This window comes from Babylonia areolata, chromosome 15 (genome assembly GCF_041734735.1).
Source record: "Babylonia areolata isolate BAREFJ2019XMU chromosome 15, ASM4173473v1, whole genome shotgun sequence".
Taxonomy (NCBI): Eukaryota; Metazoa; Mollusca; class Gastropoda; order Neogastropoda; family Buccinidae; genus Babylonia; species Babylonia areolata.
Genome location: NC_134890.1, coordinates 1,757,648 through 1,780,205, shown reverse-complemented (window position 1 = coordinate 1,780,205; position 22,558 = coordinate 1,757,648). Strand labels below are relative to the sequence as shown.

The 22,558-nt window shown below is 47.7% G+C and overlaps 1 protein-coding gene across 5 annotated transcripts in view; it reads left to right on the top strand.

Moving 5' to 3' along the window:
* Positions 1-22,558, top strand: part of LOC143290361 (V-type proton ATPase 116 kDa subunit a 1-like) — an 83,989-nt gene that overhangs the window by 29,052 nt on the left and 32,379 nt on the right. For all 5 annotated transcript variants that reach the window (XM_076599735.1, XM_076599736.1, XM_076599738.1 and 2 more), the window contains 7 exons: positions 2,613-2,763; positions 5,975-6,114; positions 10,439-10,575; positions 10,888-10,984; positions 17,893-18,011; positions 20,769-20,920; positions 21,552-21,631. In XM_076599735.1, coding sequence (XP_076455850.1) covers positions 2,613-2,763; positions 5,975-6,114; positions 10,439-10,575; positions 10,888-10,984; positions 17,893-18,011; positions 20,769-20,920; positions 21,552-21,631 — 876 coding nt within the window. The remainder of the gene's footprint in view (positions 1-2,612; positions 2,764-5,974; positions 6,115-10,438; positions 10,576-10,887; positions 10,985-17,892; positions 18,012-20,768; positions 20,921-21,551; positions 21,632-22,558) is intronic.

Here is a 22,558-nt window from a genome sequence, read left to right as displayed (position 1 = left end):
GTGTGATTGACAATGCTGTGTACAGTGTGAATGACAATGCTGTGTACAATGCTGTGTACCAGAGAGAAGTGGACACAGTGTACAGTGTGAATGACAATGCTGTGTACAGTGTGAATGACAATGCTGTGTACAGTGTGAATGACAATGCTGTGTACAATGCTGTGTACCAGAGAGAAGTGGACACAGTGTACAGTGTGAATGACAATGCTGCGTACAGTGTGAATGACAATGCTGTGTACAATGCTGCGTACAGTGTGATTGACAATGCTGTGTACAGTGTAATTGACAATGCTGTGTACAGGAGAGAAGTGGACACAGTGTACAGTGTGAATGACAATGCTGTGTACAGTGTGAATGACAATGCTGTGTACAGTGTAATTGACAATGCTGTGTACAGGAGAGAAGTGGACACAGTGTACAGTGTGAATGACAATGCTGTGTACAGTGTGAATGACAATGCTGCGTACAGTGTGAATGACAATGCTGTGTACAGTGTGAATGACAATGCTGTGTACAGAAGTGGACACAATATACAGTGTGATTGACAGTGCTGTGTACAATGCTGTGTACAGTGTGATTGACAGTGCTGTGTACAATGCTGTGTACAGTGTGAATGACAATGCTGTGTACAGTGTGAATGACAATGCTGTGTACAATGCTGTGTACAGTGTGAATGACAGTGCTGTGTACAGTGTGAATGACAGTGCTGTGTACAGTGTGAATGACAATGCTGTGTACAGGAGAGAAGTGGACACAGTGTACAGTGTGAATGACAATGCTGCGTACAGTGTGAATGACAATGCTGCGTACAGTGTGAATGACAAGGCTGTGTACAGAAGTGGACACAATGTACAGTGTGATTGACAATGCTGTGTACAATGCTGTGTACAGTGTGAATGACGATGCTGTGTACACTGCTGTGTACAGTGTGAATGACAGTGCTGTGTACAGTGTGAATGACAGTGCTGTGTACACTGCTGTGTACAGTGTGAATGACAGTGCTGTGTACAGTGTGAATGACAGTGCTGTGTACAGTGTGAATGACAGTGCTGTGTACACTGCTGTGTACAGTGTGAATGACAGTGCTGTGTACAGTGTGAATGACAATGCTGTGTACACTGCTGTGTACAGTGTGAATGACAGTGCTGTGTACAGTGTGAATGACAATGCTGTGTACAGTGTGAATGACATTGCTGTGTACAATGCTGTGTACCAGAGAGAAGTGGACACAGTGTACAGTGTGAATGACAATGCTGCGTACAGTGTGAATGACAATGCTGTGTACAATGCTGCGTACAGTGTGATTGACAATGCTGTGTACAGTGTAATTGACAATGCTGTGTACAGGAGAGAAGTGGACACAGTGTACAGTGTGAATGACAATGCTGTGTACAGTGTGAATGACAATGCTGTGTACAGTGTAATTGACAATGCTGTGTACAGTGTGAATGACAATGCTGTGTACAGTGTGAATGACAATGCTGTGTACAGTGTAATTGACAATGCTGTGTACAGGAGAGAAGTGGACACAGTGTACAGTGTGAATGACAATGCTGTGTACAGTGTGAATGACAATGCTGTGTACAGAAGTGGACACAATATACAGTGTGATTGACAGTGCTGTGTACAATGCTGTGTACAGTGTGATTGACAGTGCTGTGTACAATGCTGTGTACAGTGTGAATGACAATGCTGTGTACAGTGTGAATGACAATGCTGTGTACAATGCTGTGTACAGTGTGAATGACAGTGCTGTGTACAGTGTGAATGACAGTGCTGTGTACAGTGTGAATGACAATGCTGTGTACAGGAGAGAAGTGGACACAGTGTACAGTGTGAATGACAATGCTGCGTACAGTGTGAATGACAATGCTGCGTACAGTGTGAATGACAAGGCTGTGTACAGAAGTGGACACAATGTACAGTGTGATTGACAATGCTGTGTACAATGCTGTGTACAGTGTGAATGACGATGCTGTGTACACTGCTGTGTACAGTGTGAATGACAGTGCTGTGTACAGTGTGAATGACAGTGCTGTGTACACTGCTGTGTACAGTGTGAATGACAGTGCTGTGTACAGTGTGAATGACAATGCTGTGTACACTGCTGTGTACAGTGTGAATGACAGTGCTGTGTACAGTGTGAATGACAGTGCTGTGTACAGTGTGAATGACAGTGCTGTGTACACTGCTGTGTACAGTGTGAATGACAGTGCTGTGTACAGTGTGAATGACAATGCTTTGTACACTGCTGTGTACAATGCTGTGAATGACAGTGCTGTGTACAGTGTGAATGACAGTGCTGTGTACAGTGTGAATGACAGTGCTGTGTACACTGCTGTGTACAGAGTGAATGACAGTGCTTTGTACACTGCTGTGTACAGTGTGAATGACGATGCTGTGTACAGTGTGAATGACAGTGCTGTGTACAGTGTGAATGACAGTGCTGTGTACAATGCTGTGTACAGTGTGAATGACAGTGCTGTGTACAGTGTGAATGACAGTGCTGTGTACAATGCTGTGTACAGTGTGAATGACAGTGCTGTGTACAGTGTGAATGACAGTGCTGTGTACAGTGTGAATGACAGTGCTGTGTACACTGCTGTGTACAGGAGAGAAGCGGCAGCAGCGTCCCTTCCATCCTGAACCGCATGAACACCAAGCAGGTGCCCCCCACCTATAACCGCAGCAACAAGCTGACCCAGGGCTTCCAGAACATTGTCGACGCCTACGGGGTGGCCAGCTACAGGGAGGTCAACCCAGGTCAGTGCTGTCACTGGGGCCTGGGGCAGCCTCTGTTTTGTTGCTTCCCTCTTTTGGCCTCTGTGTCTCTGTATGTCTGTCTCTGTCTCTCTCTTTGCCCCTCCCTTTCTCTATCTCTCTCTCTTTCTATGTGCGTGTGTGTCTCTGTGTTCCTCTGTGTGTGTGTGTGTGTCTCTGTGTCTCTGTGTGTGTGTGTCTCTCTCTGTCTCTCTCTTTCTTTGTGTGTGTCTCTCTCTGTGTCCCTCTCTCTCTGTGTGTCTTTCTGTCTCTCTCTCTTTCTCTGTGTGTGTCTCTCTCTCTGTTCCCCTCTCTCTCTCTCTCTGTGTCTCTCTCTTTCTCTGTGTGTGTCTCTGTGTCCCCCCCCTCTCTCTGTGTTCCTCTCTCTCTCTCTCTCTTTCTCTGTGTGTGTCTCTCTGTGTGTCCCCCCCCTCTCTCTCTCTCTGTCTCTCTCTCTCTCTCTCTCTGTCTCTCTCTGTGATCACCCCTCTGTGTGTGTGTGTCTCTCTCTCTCTCTCTCTCTCTGTGTCTCTCTTTCTCTGTGTGTGTCTCTCTCTGTGTTCCTCTTTCTCTCTCCGTCTCTCTCTCTTTCTCTGTGTGTGCCTCTCTCTGTGATCCCCCCTCTCTCTCTCTCTCTGTCTCTCTCTCTTTCTCTGTGTGTGTCTCTCTCTGTGATCCCCCCTCTCTCTCTCTCTCTGTCTCTCTCTCTTTCTCTGTGTGTGTCTCTCTCTGTGTTCCTCTCTTTTTCTCTCTGTGTGTCTCTCTCTGTCTCTGTCTCTCTCCGCGCGTGTGTCTCACCTGTGTGTGTGTCGGTGTGTGCGCGCGTGTGCGTGTGCACGCTTATGAGTGAGATTCCCCCCTCCATGTTTATTTGCTCATGGCCAAAGAACATTAACTCACTCAGTACGGCCAGTCCTCTCTTCTCCTCTACACAGACCCCTCGGATGTCCAGTGGGTGTCTGAATGACCCAACCTTTAGCTTCCGTCGTCAGAATTGTGGTATTCTTTGTCAACATTCACGTCTTCAGTATAAGAGCCTTCCGCTTGCAATATTTTGATGATGGTAATTGGGGTGAAACGCTGTTAACGTCGTCTCTTTCGCCGTTCGTATGGAGAGAGTTAAAATATTTCATTTCATTTCATTTCTCTCTTTATTTCTCTCCCATCCTTATGATTGGAGATACCAAAATGATATTGTTGTCCATTGTGATATATGATCGTATAGTTTAGTGATGTAGACAGTGTGTTGTGTGTGTGACTACACTGTGATGTAGACATTGTGTTGTGTGTGACTACACTGTGATGTAGACATTGTGTTATGTGTGACTACACTGGACAGTGTGTTGTGTGTAACTACACTGTGATGTAGACAGTGTGTTGTGTATTTGACTACACTGTGATGTAGACAGTGTGTTGTGTGTGTGTGACTGCACTGTGATGTAGACAGTGTGTTGCGTTTGTGACTACACTGAGATGTAGACATTGTGTTGTGTGTGACAACACTGTGATGTAGACATTGTGTTGTGTGTGACAACACTGTGATGTAGACAGTGTGTTGTGTGTGTGACTACACTGTGATGTAGACAGTGTGTTGTGTGTGACTACACTGTGATGTAGACATTGTGTTGTGTGTGTGACTACACTGTGATGTAGACATTGTGTTGTGTGTGTGACTACACTGTGATGTAGACAGTGTGTTGTGTGTGTGACTACACTGTGATGTAGACATTGTGTTGTGTGTGACTACACTGTGATGTAGACAGTGTGTTGTGTGTGTGACTACACTGTGATGCAGACAGTGTGTTGTTTGTGGCTACGCTGTGATGTAGACAGTGTGTTGTGTGTGTGTGACTACACTGTGATGTAGACAGTGTGTTGTGTGTGTGACTGCACTGTGATGTAGACAGTGTGTTGTGTATGTGACTACACTGTGATGTAGACCATGTGTTGTGTGTGTGACTACACTGTGATGTAGACAGTGTGTTGTGTGTGTGACTGCACTGTGATGTAGACAGTGTGTTGTGTGTGTGACTACACTGTGATGTAGACAGTGTGTTGTGTGTGTGACTACACTGTGATGTAGACAGTGTGTTGTGTGTGTGACTACACTGTGATGTAGACATTGTGTTGTGTGTGACTACACTGTGATGTAGACATTGTGTTGTGTGTGTGACTACACTGTGATGTAGACATTGTGTTGTGTGTGTGACTACACTGTGATCTAGACAGTGTGTTGTGTGTGTGACTACACTGTGATGTAGACAGTGTGTTGTGTGTGACTACACTGTGATGTAGACATTGTGTTGTGTGTGTGACTACACTGTGATGTAGACAGTGTGTTGTGTGTGTGACTACACTAATGCAGACAGTGTGTTGTTTGTGGCTACGCTGTGATGTAGACAGTGTGTTGTGTGTGACTACACTGTGATGTAGACAGTGTGTTGTGTGTGTGACTACACTGTGATGTAGACATTGTGTGTTGTGTGTGACTACACTGTGATGTAGACAGTGTGTTGTGTGTGACTACACTGTGATGTAGACAGTGTGTTGTGTGTGACTACACTGTGATGTAGACAGTGTGTTGTGTGTGTGACTACACTGTGATGTAGACATTGTGTTGTGTGTGTGACTACACTGTGATGTAGACAGTGTGTTGTGTGTGTGTGACTACACTGTGATGTAGTGTGTGACTACATTGTGATGTAGACAGTGTGTTGTGTATTTGACTACACTGTGATGTAGACAGTGTGTTGTGTGTGTGACTACACTGTGATGTAGACATTGTGTGTTGTGTGTGTGACTGCACTGTGATGTAGACAGTGTGTTGTGTATTTGACTACACTGTGATGTAGACATTGTGTTGTGTGTGTGACTACACTGTGATGTAGACATTGTGTGTTGTGTGTGTGTGTGACTGCACTGTGATGTAGACATTGTGTTGTGTGTGTGACTACACTGTGATGTAGACATTGTGTTGTGTGTGTGACTACACTGTGATGTAGACAGTGTGTTGTGTGTGTGAATACACTGTGATGTGGACTGTGTAATGTGTGTGTGACTACACTTTGATACAGTATGGTGTGTGTGACTACACTTTGCTACAGTGTGGTGTGTGTGACTACACATTGCTACAGTGTGGTGTGTGTGACTACACTTTGCTGCAGTGTGGTGTGTGTGACTACACGGTAACACAGACAGCATGTTGTGTGTGCAGCCATCTTCACGGTCATCACCTTCCCCTTCCTGTTCGCTGTGATGTTTGGAGACATGGGTCACGGCCTGATCATGTTCACCTTTGCCCTCTACATCGTGCTGAAGGAGAAACAGCTGGGGGCTCGCAGGATTGAAGACGAGGTCAGCGCCATTCACCTGCCTTTGTCAGCACCCTTCACCTGCCTCTGTCTGTCTGTCAGCACCCTTCACCTGCCTTTGTCAGCACCCTTCACCTGCCTTTGTCTGTCAGCACCCTTCACCTGCCTTTGTCTGTCAGCACCCTTCACCTTCCTTTGTCTGTCAGCACCCTTCACCTGCCTCTGTCTGTCTGTCAGCACCCTTCACCTGCCTCTGTCTGTCTGTCAGCACCCTTCACCTGCCTCTGTCTGTCTGTCAGCACCCTTCACCTGCCTTTGTCAGCACCCTTCACCTACCTTTGTCTGTCAGCACCCTTCACCTGCCTTTGTCTGTCTGTCAGCACCCTTCACCTGCCTTTGTCTGTCTGTCAGCACCCTTCACCTGCCACACAGCAACAGCTCATTATGAACCCCCTCTACACAGCTCACTGTGAATGAACCCCTTCCACACAGCTCATTATGAATGAACCCCTTCCACACAGCTCATTGTGAATGAACCCCTTCCACACAGCTCATTGTGAACCCCCTCCACACAGCTCATTGTGAATGTACCCCCTCCACACAGCTCATTGTGAATGAACCCCGTCCACACAGCTCATTGTGAATGAACCCCTTCCACACAGCTCATTGTGAACCCCCTCCACACAGCTCATTGTGAATGAACCCCCTTCCACACAGCTCATTGTGAATGAACCCCTTCCACACAGCTCATTGTGAATGAACCCCCTCCACACAGCTCATTGTGAACCCCTCCACACAGCTCATTGTGAATGAACCCCCTCCACACAGCTCATTGTGAATGAACCCCTTCCACACAGCTCATTGTGAATGAACCCCTTCCACACAGCTCATTGTGAATGTACCCCCTCCACACAGCTCATTGTGAACCCCCTCCACACAGCTCATTGTGAATGAACCCCCTCCACACAGCTCATTGTGAATGAACCCCCTCCACACAGCTGATTGTGAATGAACCCCATCCACACAGCACATTGTGAACCCCATCCACACAGCTGATTGTGAATGAACCCCATCCACACAGCTCATTGTGAACCCCCTCCACACAGCTCATTGTGAACCCCTTCCACACAGCTCATTGTGAATGAACCCCCTCCACACAGCTCATTGTGAACCCCCTCCACACAGATCATTGTGAATGAACCCCCTCCACACAGCTCATTGTGAACCCACACAGCTCATTTGTGAACGAACCCCCTCCACACAGCTCATTGTGAATGAACCCCCTCCACAGAGCTCATTGTGAACCCCCTTCACACAGCTCATTGTGAATGAACCCCCTTCACACAGCTCATTGTGAATGAACACCCTCACACAGCTCATTGTGAACCCCCTTCACATGGCCACTGCCAGATTCTGCCCCAGTGCACAGGAAACTGTCAGTGTTAGGTCTCCAAGGCTTGGGAGGAGAAATTGTTTGTCTTTTTTAATATTAACCACACCATGCACTTTACATTTTTGTTGTTGTTGGTGATGCACATTCCTTTTAGAATGTTGCATGTTGTGGTATGTGTTGTACAGATCTTCAAGATGTTCTCTGAAGGACACTGCATGTTGTGAATTGTTGTGCAGATCTTCAAGATGTTCTTTGAAGGACACTGCATGTTGTGATTGTCTGTCTGTCAGCACCCTTCACCTGCCTTTGTCTGTCTGTCAGCACCCTTCACCTGCCTTTGTCTGTCTGTCAGCACCCTTCACCTGCCTTTGTCTGTCTGTCAGCACCCTTCACCTGCCTTTGTCTGTCTGTCAGCACCCTTCACCTGCCTTTGTCTGTCTGTCAGCACCCTTCACCTGCCACACAGCAACAGCTCATTATGAACCCCCTCTACACAGCTCATTGTGAATGAACCCCTTCCACACAGCTCATTGTGAACCCCCTCCACACAGCTCGTGAATGAACCCCCTTCCACACAGCTCATTATGAATGAACCCCTTACACAGCTCATTGTGAATGAACCCCTTCCACACAGCTCATTGTGAACCCCGTCCACACAGCTCATTGTGAATGAACCCCCTCCACACAGCTCATTGTGAATGAACCCCCTCCACACAGCTCATTGTGAATGAACCCCCTCCACACAGCTCATTGTGAATGAACCCCCTCCACACAGCTCATTGTGAATGAACCCCTTCCACACAGCTCATTGTGAACCCCCTCCACACAGCTCATTGTGAATGAACCCCCTTCCACACAGCTCATTATGAATGAACCCCTTCCACACAGCTCATTGTGAATGAACCCCCTCCACACAGCTCATTGTGAACCCCGTCCACACAGCTCATTGTGAATGAACCCCCTCCACACAGCTCATTGTGAATGTACCCCTTCCACACAGCTCATTGTGAATGAACCCCGTCCACACAGCTCATTGTGAATGAACCCCTTCCACAAAGCTCATTGTGAACCCCTCCACACAGCTCATTGTGAATGAACCCCCTTCCACACAGCTCATTGTGAATGAACCCCTTCCACACAGCTCATTGTGAATGAACCCCTTCCACACAGCTCATTGTGAATGTACCCCCTCCACACAGCTCATTGTGAACCCCCTCCACACAGCTCATTGTGAATGAACCCCCTCCACACAGCTTATTGTGAATGTACCCCCTCCACACAGCTGATTGTGAATGAACCCCATCCACACAGCACATTGTGAACCCCATCCACACAGCTGATTGTGAATGAACCCCCTCCACACAGCTCATTGTGAACCCCCTCCACACAGCTCATTGTGAATGAACCCCTTCCACACAGCTCATTGTGAATGAACCCCCTCCACAGAGCTCATTGTGAACCCCCTCCACACAGATCATTGTGAATGAACCCCCTCCACACAGCTCATTGTGAACCCACACAGCTCATTGTGAATGAACCCCCTCCACACAGCTCATTGTGAATGAACCCCCTCCACACAGCTCATTGTGAACCCACACAGCTCATTTGTGAACGAACCCCCTCCACACAGCTCATTGTGAACCCCCTTCACATGGCCACTGCCAGATTCTGCCCCAGTGCACAGGAAACTGTCAGTGTTAGGTCTCCAAGGCTTGGGAGGAGAAATTGTTTGTCTTTTTTAATATTAACCACACCATGCACTTTACATTTTTGTTGTTGTTGGTGATGCACATTCCTTTTAGAATGTTGCATGTTGTGGTATGTGTTGTACAGATCTTCAAGATGTTCTTTGAAGGACACTGCATGTTGTGAATTGTTGTACAGATCTTCAAGACGTTCTTTGAAGGACACTGCATGTTGTGATTTGTTGTGCAAATCTGCAGGACGTTCTTTGAAGGACGCTGCATGTTGTGATTTGTTGTGCAGATCTTCAAGACGTTCTTTGAATGACACTATATGTTGTGAATTGTTGTGCAGATCTTCCAGACGTTCTTTGAAGGACGCTGCATGTTGTGAATTGTTGTGCAGATCTTCCAGACGTTCTTTGAAGGACGCTGCATGTTGTGCAGATCTTCCAGACGTTCTTTGAAGGACGCTGCATGTTGTGAATTGTTGTGCAGGTCTTCAAGATGTTCTTTGAAGGACGCTACATGTTGTGAATTGTTGTGCAGATCTTCCAGATGTTCTTTGAAGGACGCTGCATGTTGTGCAGATCTTCCAGACGTTCTTTGAAGGACGCTGCATGTTGTGCAGATCTTCCAGACGTTCTTTGAAGGACGCTGCATGTTGTGATTTGTTGTGCAGATCTTCCAGACGTTCTTTGAAGGACGCTACATGTTGTGATTTGTTGTGCAGATCTTCAAGACGTTCTTTGAAGGACGCTGCATGTTGTGATTTGTTGTGCAGATCTTTCAGACGTTCTTTGAAGGACGCTGGATGTTGTGATTTGTTGTGCAGATCTTCAAGACGTTCTTTGAAGGACGCTGCATGTTGTGAATTGTTGTGCAGATCTTCAAGACGTTCTTTGAAGGACGCTGCATGTTGTGATTTGTTGTGCAGATCTTCAAGACGTTCTTTGAAGGACGCTGCATGTTGTGATTTGTTGTGCAAATCTTCAAGACGTTCTTTGAAGGACGCTACATGTTGTGATTTGTTGTGCAAATCTTCAAGACGTTCTTTGAAGGACGCTACATTTGTGAATTGTTGTGCAGATCTTCAAGACGTTCTTTGAAGGACGCTGCATGTTGTGAATTGTTGTGCAGATCTTCAAGACGTTCTTTGAAGGACGCTGCATGTTGTGAATTGTTGTGCAGATCTTCCAGACGTTCTTTGAAGGACGCTGCATGTTGTGAATTGTTGTGCAGGTCTTCAAGACGTTCTTTGAAGGACGCTACATTTGTGAATTGTTGTGCAGATCTTCAAGACGTTCTTTGAAGGACGCTACATCATCCTCCTCATGGGCGCCTTCTCCATCTACACGGGCCTGATCTACAATGACATCTTCTCCAAGTCCCTCAACCTCTTCGGCTCTCAGTGGTTCGCGCCCGATGAGTGAGTGGGATGACACATTGCCACGCTACTTTTGGCTTTTATTTGTATCGTTTGCTATTTCTGTTCCCCACATAGATGTAGCAGTATTCAAATTATAGTTGTGGGCTGACAGGTGTGTGTGTGTGTGTGTGTGTGTGTGTGTGTGTGTGAATGCTTGGTTTGTATAGTGCTTTATTATGTCAGCAGGGTTTAGCACTTCAAGAATACCATTATTATTATTATTATGGTGGTTGTTGTGTTCATTTTATCAAGATGATTACTGCTATTGTGTCATTGATATGATGATGATGGTTATTGTGTTTTGTGTTGCAGACCTTACAGCTCGGACACACTGAAAAAGTTTGAAAAGCTGCAGCTGAACCCGAATGAATCGTACACCGGAGTTCCCTACCCCATTGGTCTTGACCCTGTGAGTAGATTGTCTGTGTGGTCTGTGGTCAGTGTTTACATTGGTCCAGTCACTGTCTGTGTGGTCTGTGGTCAGCGTTTACATAGGTCCAGTCACTGTCTGGTCTGTGGTCAGTGTTTACATGGGTCCAGTCACTGTCTGTGTGGTCTGTGGTCAGTGTTTACATTGGTCCAGTCACTGTCTGTGTGGTCTGTGGTCAGTGTTTACATTGGTCCAGTCACTGTCTGTGTGGTCTGTGGTCAGTGTTTACATAGGTCCAGTCACTGTCTGTGTGGTCTGTGGTCAGTGTTTACATTGGTCCATTCACTGTCTGTATGGTCTGTGGTCAGTGTTTACACTGGTCCAGTCACTGTCTGTGTGGTCTGTGGTCAGTGTTTACATTGGTCCATTCACTGTATGGTCTGTGGTCAGTGTTTACATTGGTCCATTCACTGTCTGGTCTGTGGTCAGTGTTTACATTGGTCCATTCACTGTATGGTCTGTGGTCAGTGTTTACACTGGTCCAGTCACTGTATGGTCTGTGGTCAGTGTTTACATTGGTCCAGTCACTGTCTGTGTGGTCTTTGGTCAGTGTTTACATGGGTCCAGTCACTGTCTGTGTGGTCTGTGGTCAGTGTTTACATAGGTCCAGTCACTGTCTGTGTGGTCTGTGGTCAGTGTTTACATTGGTCCATTCACTGTATGGTCTGTGGTCAGTGTTTACACTGGTCCATTCACTGTATGGTCTGTGGTCAGTGTTTACATTGGTCAATTAACTTTCTGTGTGGTTTGTGGTCAGTGTTTACATTGGTCCAGTCACTGTCTGTGTGGTCTGTGGTCAGTGTTTACATAGGTCCAGTCACTGTCTGTGTGGTCTGTGGTCAGTGTTTACACTGGTCCAGTCACTGTCTGTGTGGTCTGTGGTCAGTGTTTACATCGGTCCAGTCACTGTCTGTGTGGTCTGTGGTCAGTGTTTACATAGGTCCAGTCACTGTCTGTGTGGTCTGTGGTCAGTGTTTACATTGGTCCAGTCACTGTCTGTGTGGTCTGTGGTCAGTGTTTACATTGGTCCAGTCACTGTCTGTGTGGTCTGTGGTCAGTGTTTACATTGGTCCAGTCACTGTCTGTGTGGTTTGTGGTCAGTGTTTACATTGGTCCAGTCACTGTCTGTGTGGTCTGTGGTCAGTGTTTACATTGGTCCATTCACTGTATGTGTGGTCTGTGGTCAGTGTTTACATTGGTCCAGTCACTGTATGGTCTGTGGTCAGTGTTTACACTGGTCCAGTCACTGTCTGTGTGGTCTGTGGTCAGTGTTTACATTGGTCCAGTCACTGTCTGTGTGGTCTGTGGTCAGTGTTTACATTGGTCCAGTCACTGTCTGTGTGGTCTGTGGTCAGTGTTTACATTGGTCCATTCACTGTCTGTATGGTCTGTGGTCAGTGTTTACACTGGTCCATTCACTGTCTGTGTGGTCTGTGGTCAGTGTTTACATAGGTCCAGTCACTGTCTGTATGGTCTGTGGTCAGTGTTTACATTGGTCCATTCACTGTCTGTGTGGTCTGTGGTCAGTGTTTACATAGGTCCAGTCACTGTCTGTATGGTCTGTGGTCAGTGTTTACACTGGTCCAGTCACTGTCTGTGTGGTCTGTGGTCAGTGTTTACATAGGTCCAGTCACTGTCTGTATGGTCTGTGGTCAGTGTTTACACTGGTCCATTCACTGTCTGTGTGGTCTGTGGTCAGTGTTTACACTGGTCCATTCACTGTCTGTGTGGTCTGTGGTCAGTGTTTACATAGGTCCAGTCACTGTCTGTGTGGTCTGTGGTCAGTGTTTACATTGGTCCAGTCACTGTATGGTCTGTGGTCAGTGTTTACATTGGTCCATTCACTGTATGGTCTGTGGTCAGTGTTTACATTGGTCCATTCACTGTCTGGTCTGTGGTCAGTGTTTACATAGGTCCAGTCACTGTCTGTGTGGTCTGTGGTCAGTGTTTACATTGGTCCATTCACTGTCTGGTCTGTGGTCAGTGTTTACATAGGTCCAGTCACTGTCTGTGTGGTCTGAGTCATTTGTGTGGTGTGTGGTCACTGTCTGTGTGATGTGTGCACGGCTGTGCCGCTTAACTTCCAGCAGAGCTATTTAGTTTCAGAGTTCAGTGAGCGGTCAGGAGCACGGCTGCTGACCTAGATTCCTCTGGGATGGGAGGGGGGGGGGAGGGGAGCGCGCGCCGCGCTCTTTGTGCCTATGTTTCCAGCAGAGAAAGGTGTATTGTTTAAGTGATTTTCATTTAATCATATTCGTGCACACCGGTTTTTGTTTGCTGTCATTTTTGTGTACATGATTCCAGTGAATGTGAACTTTAAGTGTGTTGTGTGATTTACCAGACACTGTCCGAGTGTTTGTGTTACATCCAGTTATTTGACCTAAGTGTGTGTGTGTGAGTGCCGACAAAAATGGAATCTGGTGCGGTAGTGGCAGCATTGCTGACTGGGCAACACACCTTCAGTGAACACTTGAGATGTTTGGATAATATGTGTCGTGTGTGTGGTGAGCGGGTTCTCAGAAGAGATAAAGATAAGGGGTTGAATGCAAGACTTTGTGCCAAGTATTCTTCTGAACTGTTTCGTTTTTTCGGTCTAGATGTTTCGAATGATGAAGAGGGCAAACATCCCACATGCATTTGTATCAAGTGCTACAAAAAAATGAACAAGGGGGGGAGGCAACACACGCAGTCGTCAATTCACTCAAAAGAAAGTATTAGGGATGCAGTCACAAGATGACAAACTACGTGTCATCATGCAAGAGCACATGACTATTGTCTCCCCCATGCGTCAGCAAGTCGTACCCCAAGCAGGAGAATCACGGCACAAATCAAAAAGTAAAGAATAAAGAAATTTTCAGCCCTGTTCTTTTCTCCACCCTGAATCCCTCCCTCCCGCACACACACATTGTAAGGAAAAAACAAGAAAAGAAAAAAAATGTTTGAGTTTAGTCAGTGTCACACTTCAACTGAGTGGATTACCAACTACAAACAAGGAGTTCATACGGATTTACAAGTTCAGGTAGGAATGGATTTTATTATTTAGAACTTACAAATGCATGTCAGTACGTTACATTGTGATCGTTTACTAAAAGCATGGTATCGTCAAGGTGTATCTTTTAGACTGACCAAATGCATGTCGCAAGCAAAGGCACACATACTGACACGCAAAACATCTAGTCGGCGAAAATCTCTCCCCCCCTCTCTGTGTGCGTCTCTCTCTCTCTCTCTCTCTCTCTCTCTGCGTCTGTCTCTCTCCCTCTCTCTCTGTGCCTCTCCCCTTTCTCTCTCCGTACACGTTCCTCTGTTTCTCAGTATGTCTGTCCCTGCATATATATGTCTGCCTGTCCGTCTCTCTTCCCGTGATGTTGAGAGAAGTGTGAAACTTAAGTGGCTGGCAGCAGTTCTCAGTGGAGCTGATCGTTAAATACTGACACTAATTCCGGGGCGGTCTGCCACCTCTAGGTAATGTATCGGCTATATTTTCCTTCCAGTTGTATCGTGGAGACATGCATGTATATCATGATACAAGTTTTATCTCCAAGTAAAACGATGTACACACACAACACGGAGTTGAAATTGAACTACGTTCCGTGTGTGTTCCTCAGTTCGAACAGAATGTTCGTGTGCTCGCTAACTTTTGGACCGCTTGTACACTGCCTGTAGGAAATTAAACCTGCTCATGTTTGGTATCGTTAAATTTGTCAGAAAATCACACATCCATTCACACCCATAGCGCCCTTCTTGTTGCATTCTGACATAGAGTATTATTTTTTAAAAGCACATAACCCTGTTTCTGACAGTTTATCAGCAGCAGCGAAGCTGTTCACAGCTGTACACACTGCCCGTGTAACATGCGCTCCGCAAAGAATAGCGCGAAGTTAGTGGTGCGCCAGAGCGCTGCCCCATATACTGCCTGCCTGTCTGTCCAGGCTATCACCTTTCCAACGTTTCGCGCTCGCTCGCTGTTCATCCCTCTCCCCTCCGCTTCGCGCCAAAACTAAAAGGGCTGCCTTGTGCCGCCGTGTGTGGTCTCTGTCTGTGTGATGTGTGGTCACTGTGTGATGTGTGGTCACTGTCTATGTGGTGTGTGGTCTCTGTCTGTGTGGTGTGTGGTCACTGTGTGATGTGTGGTCACTGTCTATGTGGTGTGTGATGTGATGTGTGGTCACTGTCTGTGTGATGTGTGGTCACTGTCTGTGTGATGTGTGGTCACTGTGTGGTGTGTGGTCACTGTCTGTGTGGTGTGTGGTCACTGTCTGTGTGGTGTGTGGTCACTGTCTGTGTGGTGTGTGGTGTGTGGTCACTGTGTGGTGTGTGGTCACGGTCTGTGTGGTGTGTGGTCACTGTCTGTGTGATGTGTGGTCACTGTGTGGTGTGTGGTCACTGTCTGTGTGGTGTGTGGTCACTGTCTGTGTGATGTGTGGTCACTGTCTGTGTGGTGTGTGGTCACTGTCTGTGTGGTGTGTGGTGTGTGGTCACTGTCTGTGTGGTGTGTGGTCACTGTCTGTGTGGTGTGTGGTGTGTGGTCACTGTCTGTGTGGTGTGTGGTCACTGTCTGTGTGGTGTGTGATGTGTGGTCACTGTCTGTGTGGTGTGTGGTCACTGTCTGTGTGGTGTGTGGTCACTGTGTGGTCACTGTCTGTGTGATGTGTGGTCACTGTCTGTGTGGTGTGTGGTCACTGTCTGTGTGGTGTGTGGTCACTGTGTGGTCACTGTCTGTGTGATGTGTGGTCACTGTCTGTGTGGTGTGTGGTCACTGTCTGTGTGGTGTGTGGTCACTGTCACTGTCTGTGTGATGTGTGGTCACTGTCTGTGTGGTGTGTGGTCACTGTCTGTGTGATGTGTGGTCACTGTCTGTGTGGTGTGTGGTCACTGTCTGTGTGGTGTGTGGTGTGTGGTCACTGTCTGTGTGGTGTGTGGTCACTGTCTGTGTGGTGTGTGGTCACTGTGTGGTGTGTGATGTGTGGCCACTGTCTGTGTGGTGTGTGGTCACTGTCTGTGTGGTGTGTGGTCACTGTCTGTGTGGTGTGTGGTCACTGTCTGTGTGGTGTGTGGTGTGTGGTCACTGTCTGTGTGGTGTGTGATGTGTGGTCACTGTCTGTGTGGTGTGTGGTCACTGTCTGTGTGGTGTGTGATGTGTGGTCACTGTCTGTGTGGTGTGTGATGTGTGGTCACTGTCTGTGTGGTGTGTGGTCACTGTCTGTGTGATGTGTGGTCACTGTCTGTGTGGTGTGTGGTCACTGTCTGTGTGATGTGTGGTCACTGTCTGTGTGACAGTGGTGTGTGGTCACTGTCTGTGTGATGTGTGGTCACTGTCTGTGTGATGTGTGGTCACTGTCTGTGTGACAGTGGTGTGTGGTCACTGTCTGTGTGATGTGTGGTCACTGTCACTGTCTGTGTGATGTGTGGTCACTGTCTGTGTGGTGTGTGGTCACTGTCTACGTGGTGTGTGGTCACTGTCTGTGTGGTGTGTGGTCACTGTGTGGTGTGTGATGTGTGGTCACTGTCTGTGTGGTGTGTGGTCACTGTCTGTGTGGTGTGTGGTCACTGTCTGTGTGGTGTGTGGTCACTGTCTGTGTGACAGTGGTGTGTGGTCACTGTGTGGTGTGTGGTCACTGTCACTGTCTGTGTGATGTGTGGTCACTGTCTGTGTGATGTGTGGTCACTGTCTGTGTGGTGTGTGGTCACTGTCTGTGTGGTGTGTGGTCACTGTCACTGTCTGTGTGATGTGTGGTCACTGTCTGTGTGGTGTGTGGTCACTGTCTGTGTGGTGTGTGGTCACTGTCACTGTCTGTGTGATGTGTGGTCACTGTCACTGTCTGTGTGATGTGTGGTCACTGTCTGTGTGGTGTGTGGTCACTGTCTGTGTGGTGTGTGGTCACTGTCTGTGTGACAGTGGTGTGTGGTCACTGTCTGTGTGACAGTGGTGTGTGGTCACTGTGTGGTGTGTGGTCACTGTCACTGTCTGTGTGATGTGTGGTCACTGTCTGTGTGACAGTGGTGTGTGGTCACTGTCACTGTCTGTGTGATGTGTGGTCACTGTCACTGTCTGTGTGATGTGTGGTCACTGTCTGTGTGATGTGTGGTCACTGTGTGGTGTGTGGTCACTGTCTGTGTGGTGTGTGGTCACTGTGTGGTGTGTGGTGTGTGGTCACTGTGTGGTGTGTGGTCACTGTCTGTGTGGTGTGTGGTCACTGTGTGGTGTGTGGTCACTGTCTGTGTGACAGTGGTGTGTGGTCACTGTGTGGTGTGTGGTCACTGTCACTGTCTGTGTGATGTGTGGTCACTGTCTGTGTGATGTGTGGTCACTGTCTGTGTGGTGTGTGGTCACTGTCTGTGTGGTGTGTGGTCACTGTCACTGTCTGTGTGATGTGTGGTCACTGTCTGTGTGGTGTGTGGTCACTGTCTGTGTGGTGTGTGGTCACTGTCACTGTCTGTGTGATGTGTGGTCACTGTCACTGTCTGTGTGATGTGTGGTCACTGTCTGTGTGGTGTGTGGTCACTGTCTGTGTGGTGTGTGGTCACTGTCTGTGTGACAGTGGTGTGTGGTCACTGTCTGTGTGACAGTGGTGTGTGGTCACTGTGTGGTGTGTGGTCACTGTCACTGTCTGTGTGATGTGTGGTCACTGTCTGTGTGGTGTGTGGTCACTGTCTGTGTGATGTGTGGTCACTGTGTGATGTGTGGTCACTGTCTGTGTGATGTGTGGTCACTGTCTGTGTGGTGTGTGGTCACTGTCTGTGTGGTGTGTGGTCACTGTCTGTGTGGTGTGTGGTCACTGTCTGTGTGACAGTGGTGTGTGGTCACTGTCTGTGTGACAGTGATGTGTGGTCACTATTTGTCACTGTCTGTGTGGTATGTGGTCACTGTCTGTGTGGTGTGTGTGCAGGTGTGGCAGATGTCGCTGAACAAGATCGCCTTCACCAACTCCATGAAGATGAAGATCAGCATCATCCTGGGCATCACTCACATGTTCTTCGGCATTTCTCTCAGCTTCCTGAACCACAGGTCAGCACCTACCCCTCACCCCTCATCACTCCCCCTCACCTCTCACCCCTCACCACGCATCACTCCCCATCACCTCTCACTCCTCACCCCTCATCACTCCCCATCACCTCTCACCCCTCACCACGCATCAATCATCACTCAACACACACCTCATCACTCAACACACACCCCTCATCACTCAACACACACCTCATCACTCAACACACACACCTCATCACCAACACACACACCTCATCACTCAACACACACACACCCCTCATCACTCAACACACACCCATCATCACTCAACACACCCCTCATCACTCAACACACACCCCATCACCACTCAACACACACCTCATCACTCAACACACACCCCTCATCACTCAACACACACCCCTCATCACTCATCACTCGACACACACCTCAACACTCACCCATCATCACTCAACACACACCTCAACACTCACCCATCATCACTCAACACACACCTCAACACTCACCCATCATCACTCGACACACACCTCAACACTCACCCATCATCACTCGACACACACCTCAACACTCACCCATCATCACTCGACACACACCTCAACACTCACCCATCATCACTCGACACACACCTCAACACTCACCCATCATCACTCAACACACACCTCAACACTCAACACACACCCCTCATCACTCAACACACACCTCAACACTCACCCATCATCACTCGACACACACCTCAACACTCACCCATCATCACTCAACACGCACCTCAACACTCACCCATCATCACTCAACACACACCTCAAAACTCACCCATCATCACTCAACACACACCTCAACACTCACCCATCATCACTCAACACACACCTCAACACTCACCCATCATCACTCAACACACACCTCAACACTCACCCATCATCACTCAACACACACCTCAACACTCAACACACACCCATCATCACTCAACACACACCCATCATCACTCAACACACACCCCATCACTCAACACTCACCCATCATCACTCAACACACACCTCAGCACTCACCCATCATCACTCAACACACACCTCAACACTCACCCATCATCACTCGACACACACCTCAACACTCACCCATCATCACTCAACACACACCTCAACACTCACCCATCATCACTCGACACACACCTCAACACTCACCCATCATCACTCGACACACACCTCAACACTCACCCATCATCACTCGACACACACCTCAACACTCACCCATCATCACTCGACACACACCTCAACACTCACCCATCATCACTCGACACACACCTCAACACTCACCCATCATCACTCAACACACACCCATCATCACTCAACACACACCCCATCACTCAACACTCACCCATCATCACTCAACACACACCCATCATCACTCAACACACACCCCATCACTCAACACACACACCTCATCACTCAACACACACCCCATCACTCAACACACACCCCATCACTCAACACACACCCATCATCACTCAACACACACCCCATCACTCAACACACACCCATCATCACTCAACACACACCCCATCACTCAACACACACCCATCATCACTCAACACACACCCCATCACTCAGCACACACCCATCATCACTCAACACACACCCCATCACTCAACACACACACCTCATCACTCAACACACACCCCATCACTCAACACACACCCCATCACTCAACACACACACCTCATCACATCACTCACACACACCCATCATCACTTAACACACACACCTCAACACTCAACACACACCCATCATCACTCAACACACACCCTTCATCACTCAACACACACACCTCAACACTCAACACACACCCATCATCGCTCAACACAAACCTCATCACTCAGCACACACCTCATCATCACTCAGCTCACACCTCATCACTCAACACACACCCATCATCATTCAACACACACCTCATCACTCAACACACCCATCATCATTCAACACACACCTCATCACTCAACACACCCATCATCACTCAACACACCCATCATCATTCAACACACACCCATCATCACTCAACACACACCTCATCATCACTCAGCACACACCTCATCATCACTCAACACACCCATCATCATTCAACACACACCTCATCACTCACCACACCTCATCATCACTCAGCACTCACCCATCATCACTCAACACACACACCTCATCACTCAACACACACCCATCATCATTCAACACACACCTCATCACTCAACACACCCATCATCATTCAACACACACCTCATCACTCACCACACCTCATCATCACTCAGCACTCACCCATCATCACTCAACACACACACCTCATCACTCAACACACCCATCATCATTCAACTCAACACACCCATCATCACTCAACACACCCATCATCATTCAACACACACCTCATCATCACTCAACACACACCTCATCATCACTCAGCACACACCTCATCATCACTCAACACACCCATCATCATTCAACACACACCTCATCACTCACCACACCTCATCATCACTCAGCACTCACCCATCACCTCTCACACCTCATCACTTAGCAGTGTGTGTGTGTGTGTGTGTGTGTGTGTGTGCACAGATACTTGCAGAAGGCAGTGACCAGTGTGTGTGTGTGTGCACAGATACTTGCAGAAGGCAGTGACCAGTGTGTGTGTGTGTGTGCACAGATACTTGCAGAAGGCAGTGACCAGTGTGTGTGTGTGTGTGTGTGTGTGTGTGTGCACAGATACTTTCAGAAGGCAGTGACCAGTGTGTGTGTGTGTGCACAGATACTTCCAGAAGCCGCTGAACGTGCTGTGCGACTTCCTGCCCAGCATGCTCTTCCTCTTCTGTATGTTTGGGTTCCTGGTGCTGCGCATCTTCCACAAGTGGGTCAACTATGACTCCAACATGACGCAGGAGGCACCCAGTCTCCTCATCGGTCAGTGCCTCTCTCTGTGCTCACGGGTCGGTCTGTGTGTGTGTGTCTGTGTCTGTGTGTCTGTGATGGGTTTACAGTGACAGCTGTTTTGTTGTGGTACAGGTACCTGTTCAACTACCGTGTGTGTGTGTGCGTGTGTGTGTGTACAGGTACCATCAATATATTCCTGTTCAGCTACCGTGTGTGTGTGTGTGTGTGCATGTGCAGGTGTCATCAACATGTTCCTATTCAACGACCATGTGTGTGTGTGTGTACAGGTTCCATCAACATGTTCCTGTTCAACTATCTGTGTGTGTGTGTGTGTGTGTGTGTGTGTACAGGTACCATCAACATGTTCCTTTTCAACTACCGTGTGTGTGTGTGTGTGTGTGTACAGGTACCATCAACATGTTCCTGTTCAACTACTGTGTGTGTGTGTGTGTGTCAGGTACCATCAATATATTCCTGTTCAACTACCGTGTGTGTGTGTGTGTGTATGTGTGTGTGTGTGTGTGTGTGTATGCAGGTACCATCAATATATTCCTGTTCAGTTACCGTGTGTATGTGTGTGTGTGTGTGTACAGGTACCATCAAAATGTTCCTATTCAACTACCATGTGTGTGTGTGTGTGTGTGTGTGTGTGTGTGTGCAGGTGCCATCAACATGTTCCTGTTCAACTACCATGACGATCACCCTGACAACCCCCACACCTACCACATCTCACCCGCCCTGGTCAGGTCTCCTTTCCTCCCTCTCTCTCTCCTCTCTTTCTTCCCTCTTGCTCTCCTCTCTCTTTCCTCTCCTCTCTCTTTCCCCCTCTTTCCTCTCTCTCTCTCCTCTTTCCTCTCTCTCCTCTTTCTCCTCTCTTTCCTCTCCTCTCCCCCCCCCCTTCTCTCTCTCTCTCCTCTTTTCTCTCCTCTCTTTTTCCTCTCTCTTCTTTCCTCTCAACTCTCTCTTTCCTCTCCTCTCTCTCTCTCTCTTTCCTCTCCTCTTTCCTCTCCTCTCTCTCTCTTTCTCTCTCCTCTCTCTTTCCTCTCCTCTCTCTCTTGCAGTCCCATACATTTTTTTTTTCTCTTCTTCATTATCTTTCCTCACCAACCATTCTCTCTCTCTCTGTCTCTCCCACACTTTTTCCCACTTTGTCACTCTTTCTGTCACTTTCTCTCCCTCTCTCTGTCTCAGTCTCTCTCTCTCTGTGACCCTGTGTGTGTGTGTGTCTTTCTCCTTAGTCATTGTGTTAGGTTTATACACAGGTCAAGCATCTGCTCCTTCATAGATTTATTTCTTTAACCTTCACCGTACTTTGTGGGTCTGACAGACCCATTTTTGCCTTAAAAAATGCCTTTAAAATATATTTGGTGTCCGATTAATTTGAAATTTCATGACTTTTGTTGTCACAACATATGCATCATTTTAGTAAATTAATGTACACTTTAACTGATTAGTTAATCAGTTACGTAATTGTGAAAATTTTTACCTGCATTCCTACGTTGTGGGTCTTACAGACCCATACTCCCCAAAGAAGAGAAAACACTCTCAGACCCATACTCGCAAAAGAAGGGAACAAACCAATAATCCCTTTGTACTACGTGGAACGAAGTGATTGTGCGTACATGACTGATGACACATAGGCTACCTCACTGCTTCTGTAGTTGGCTG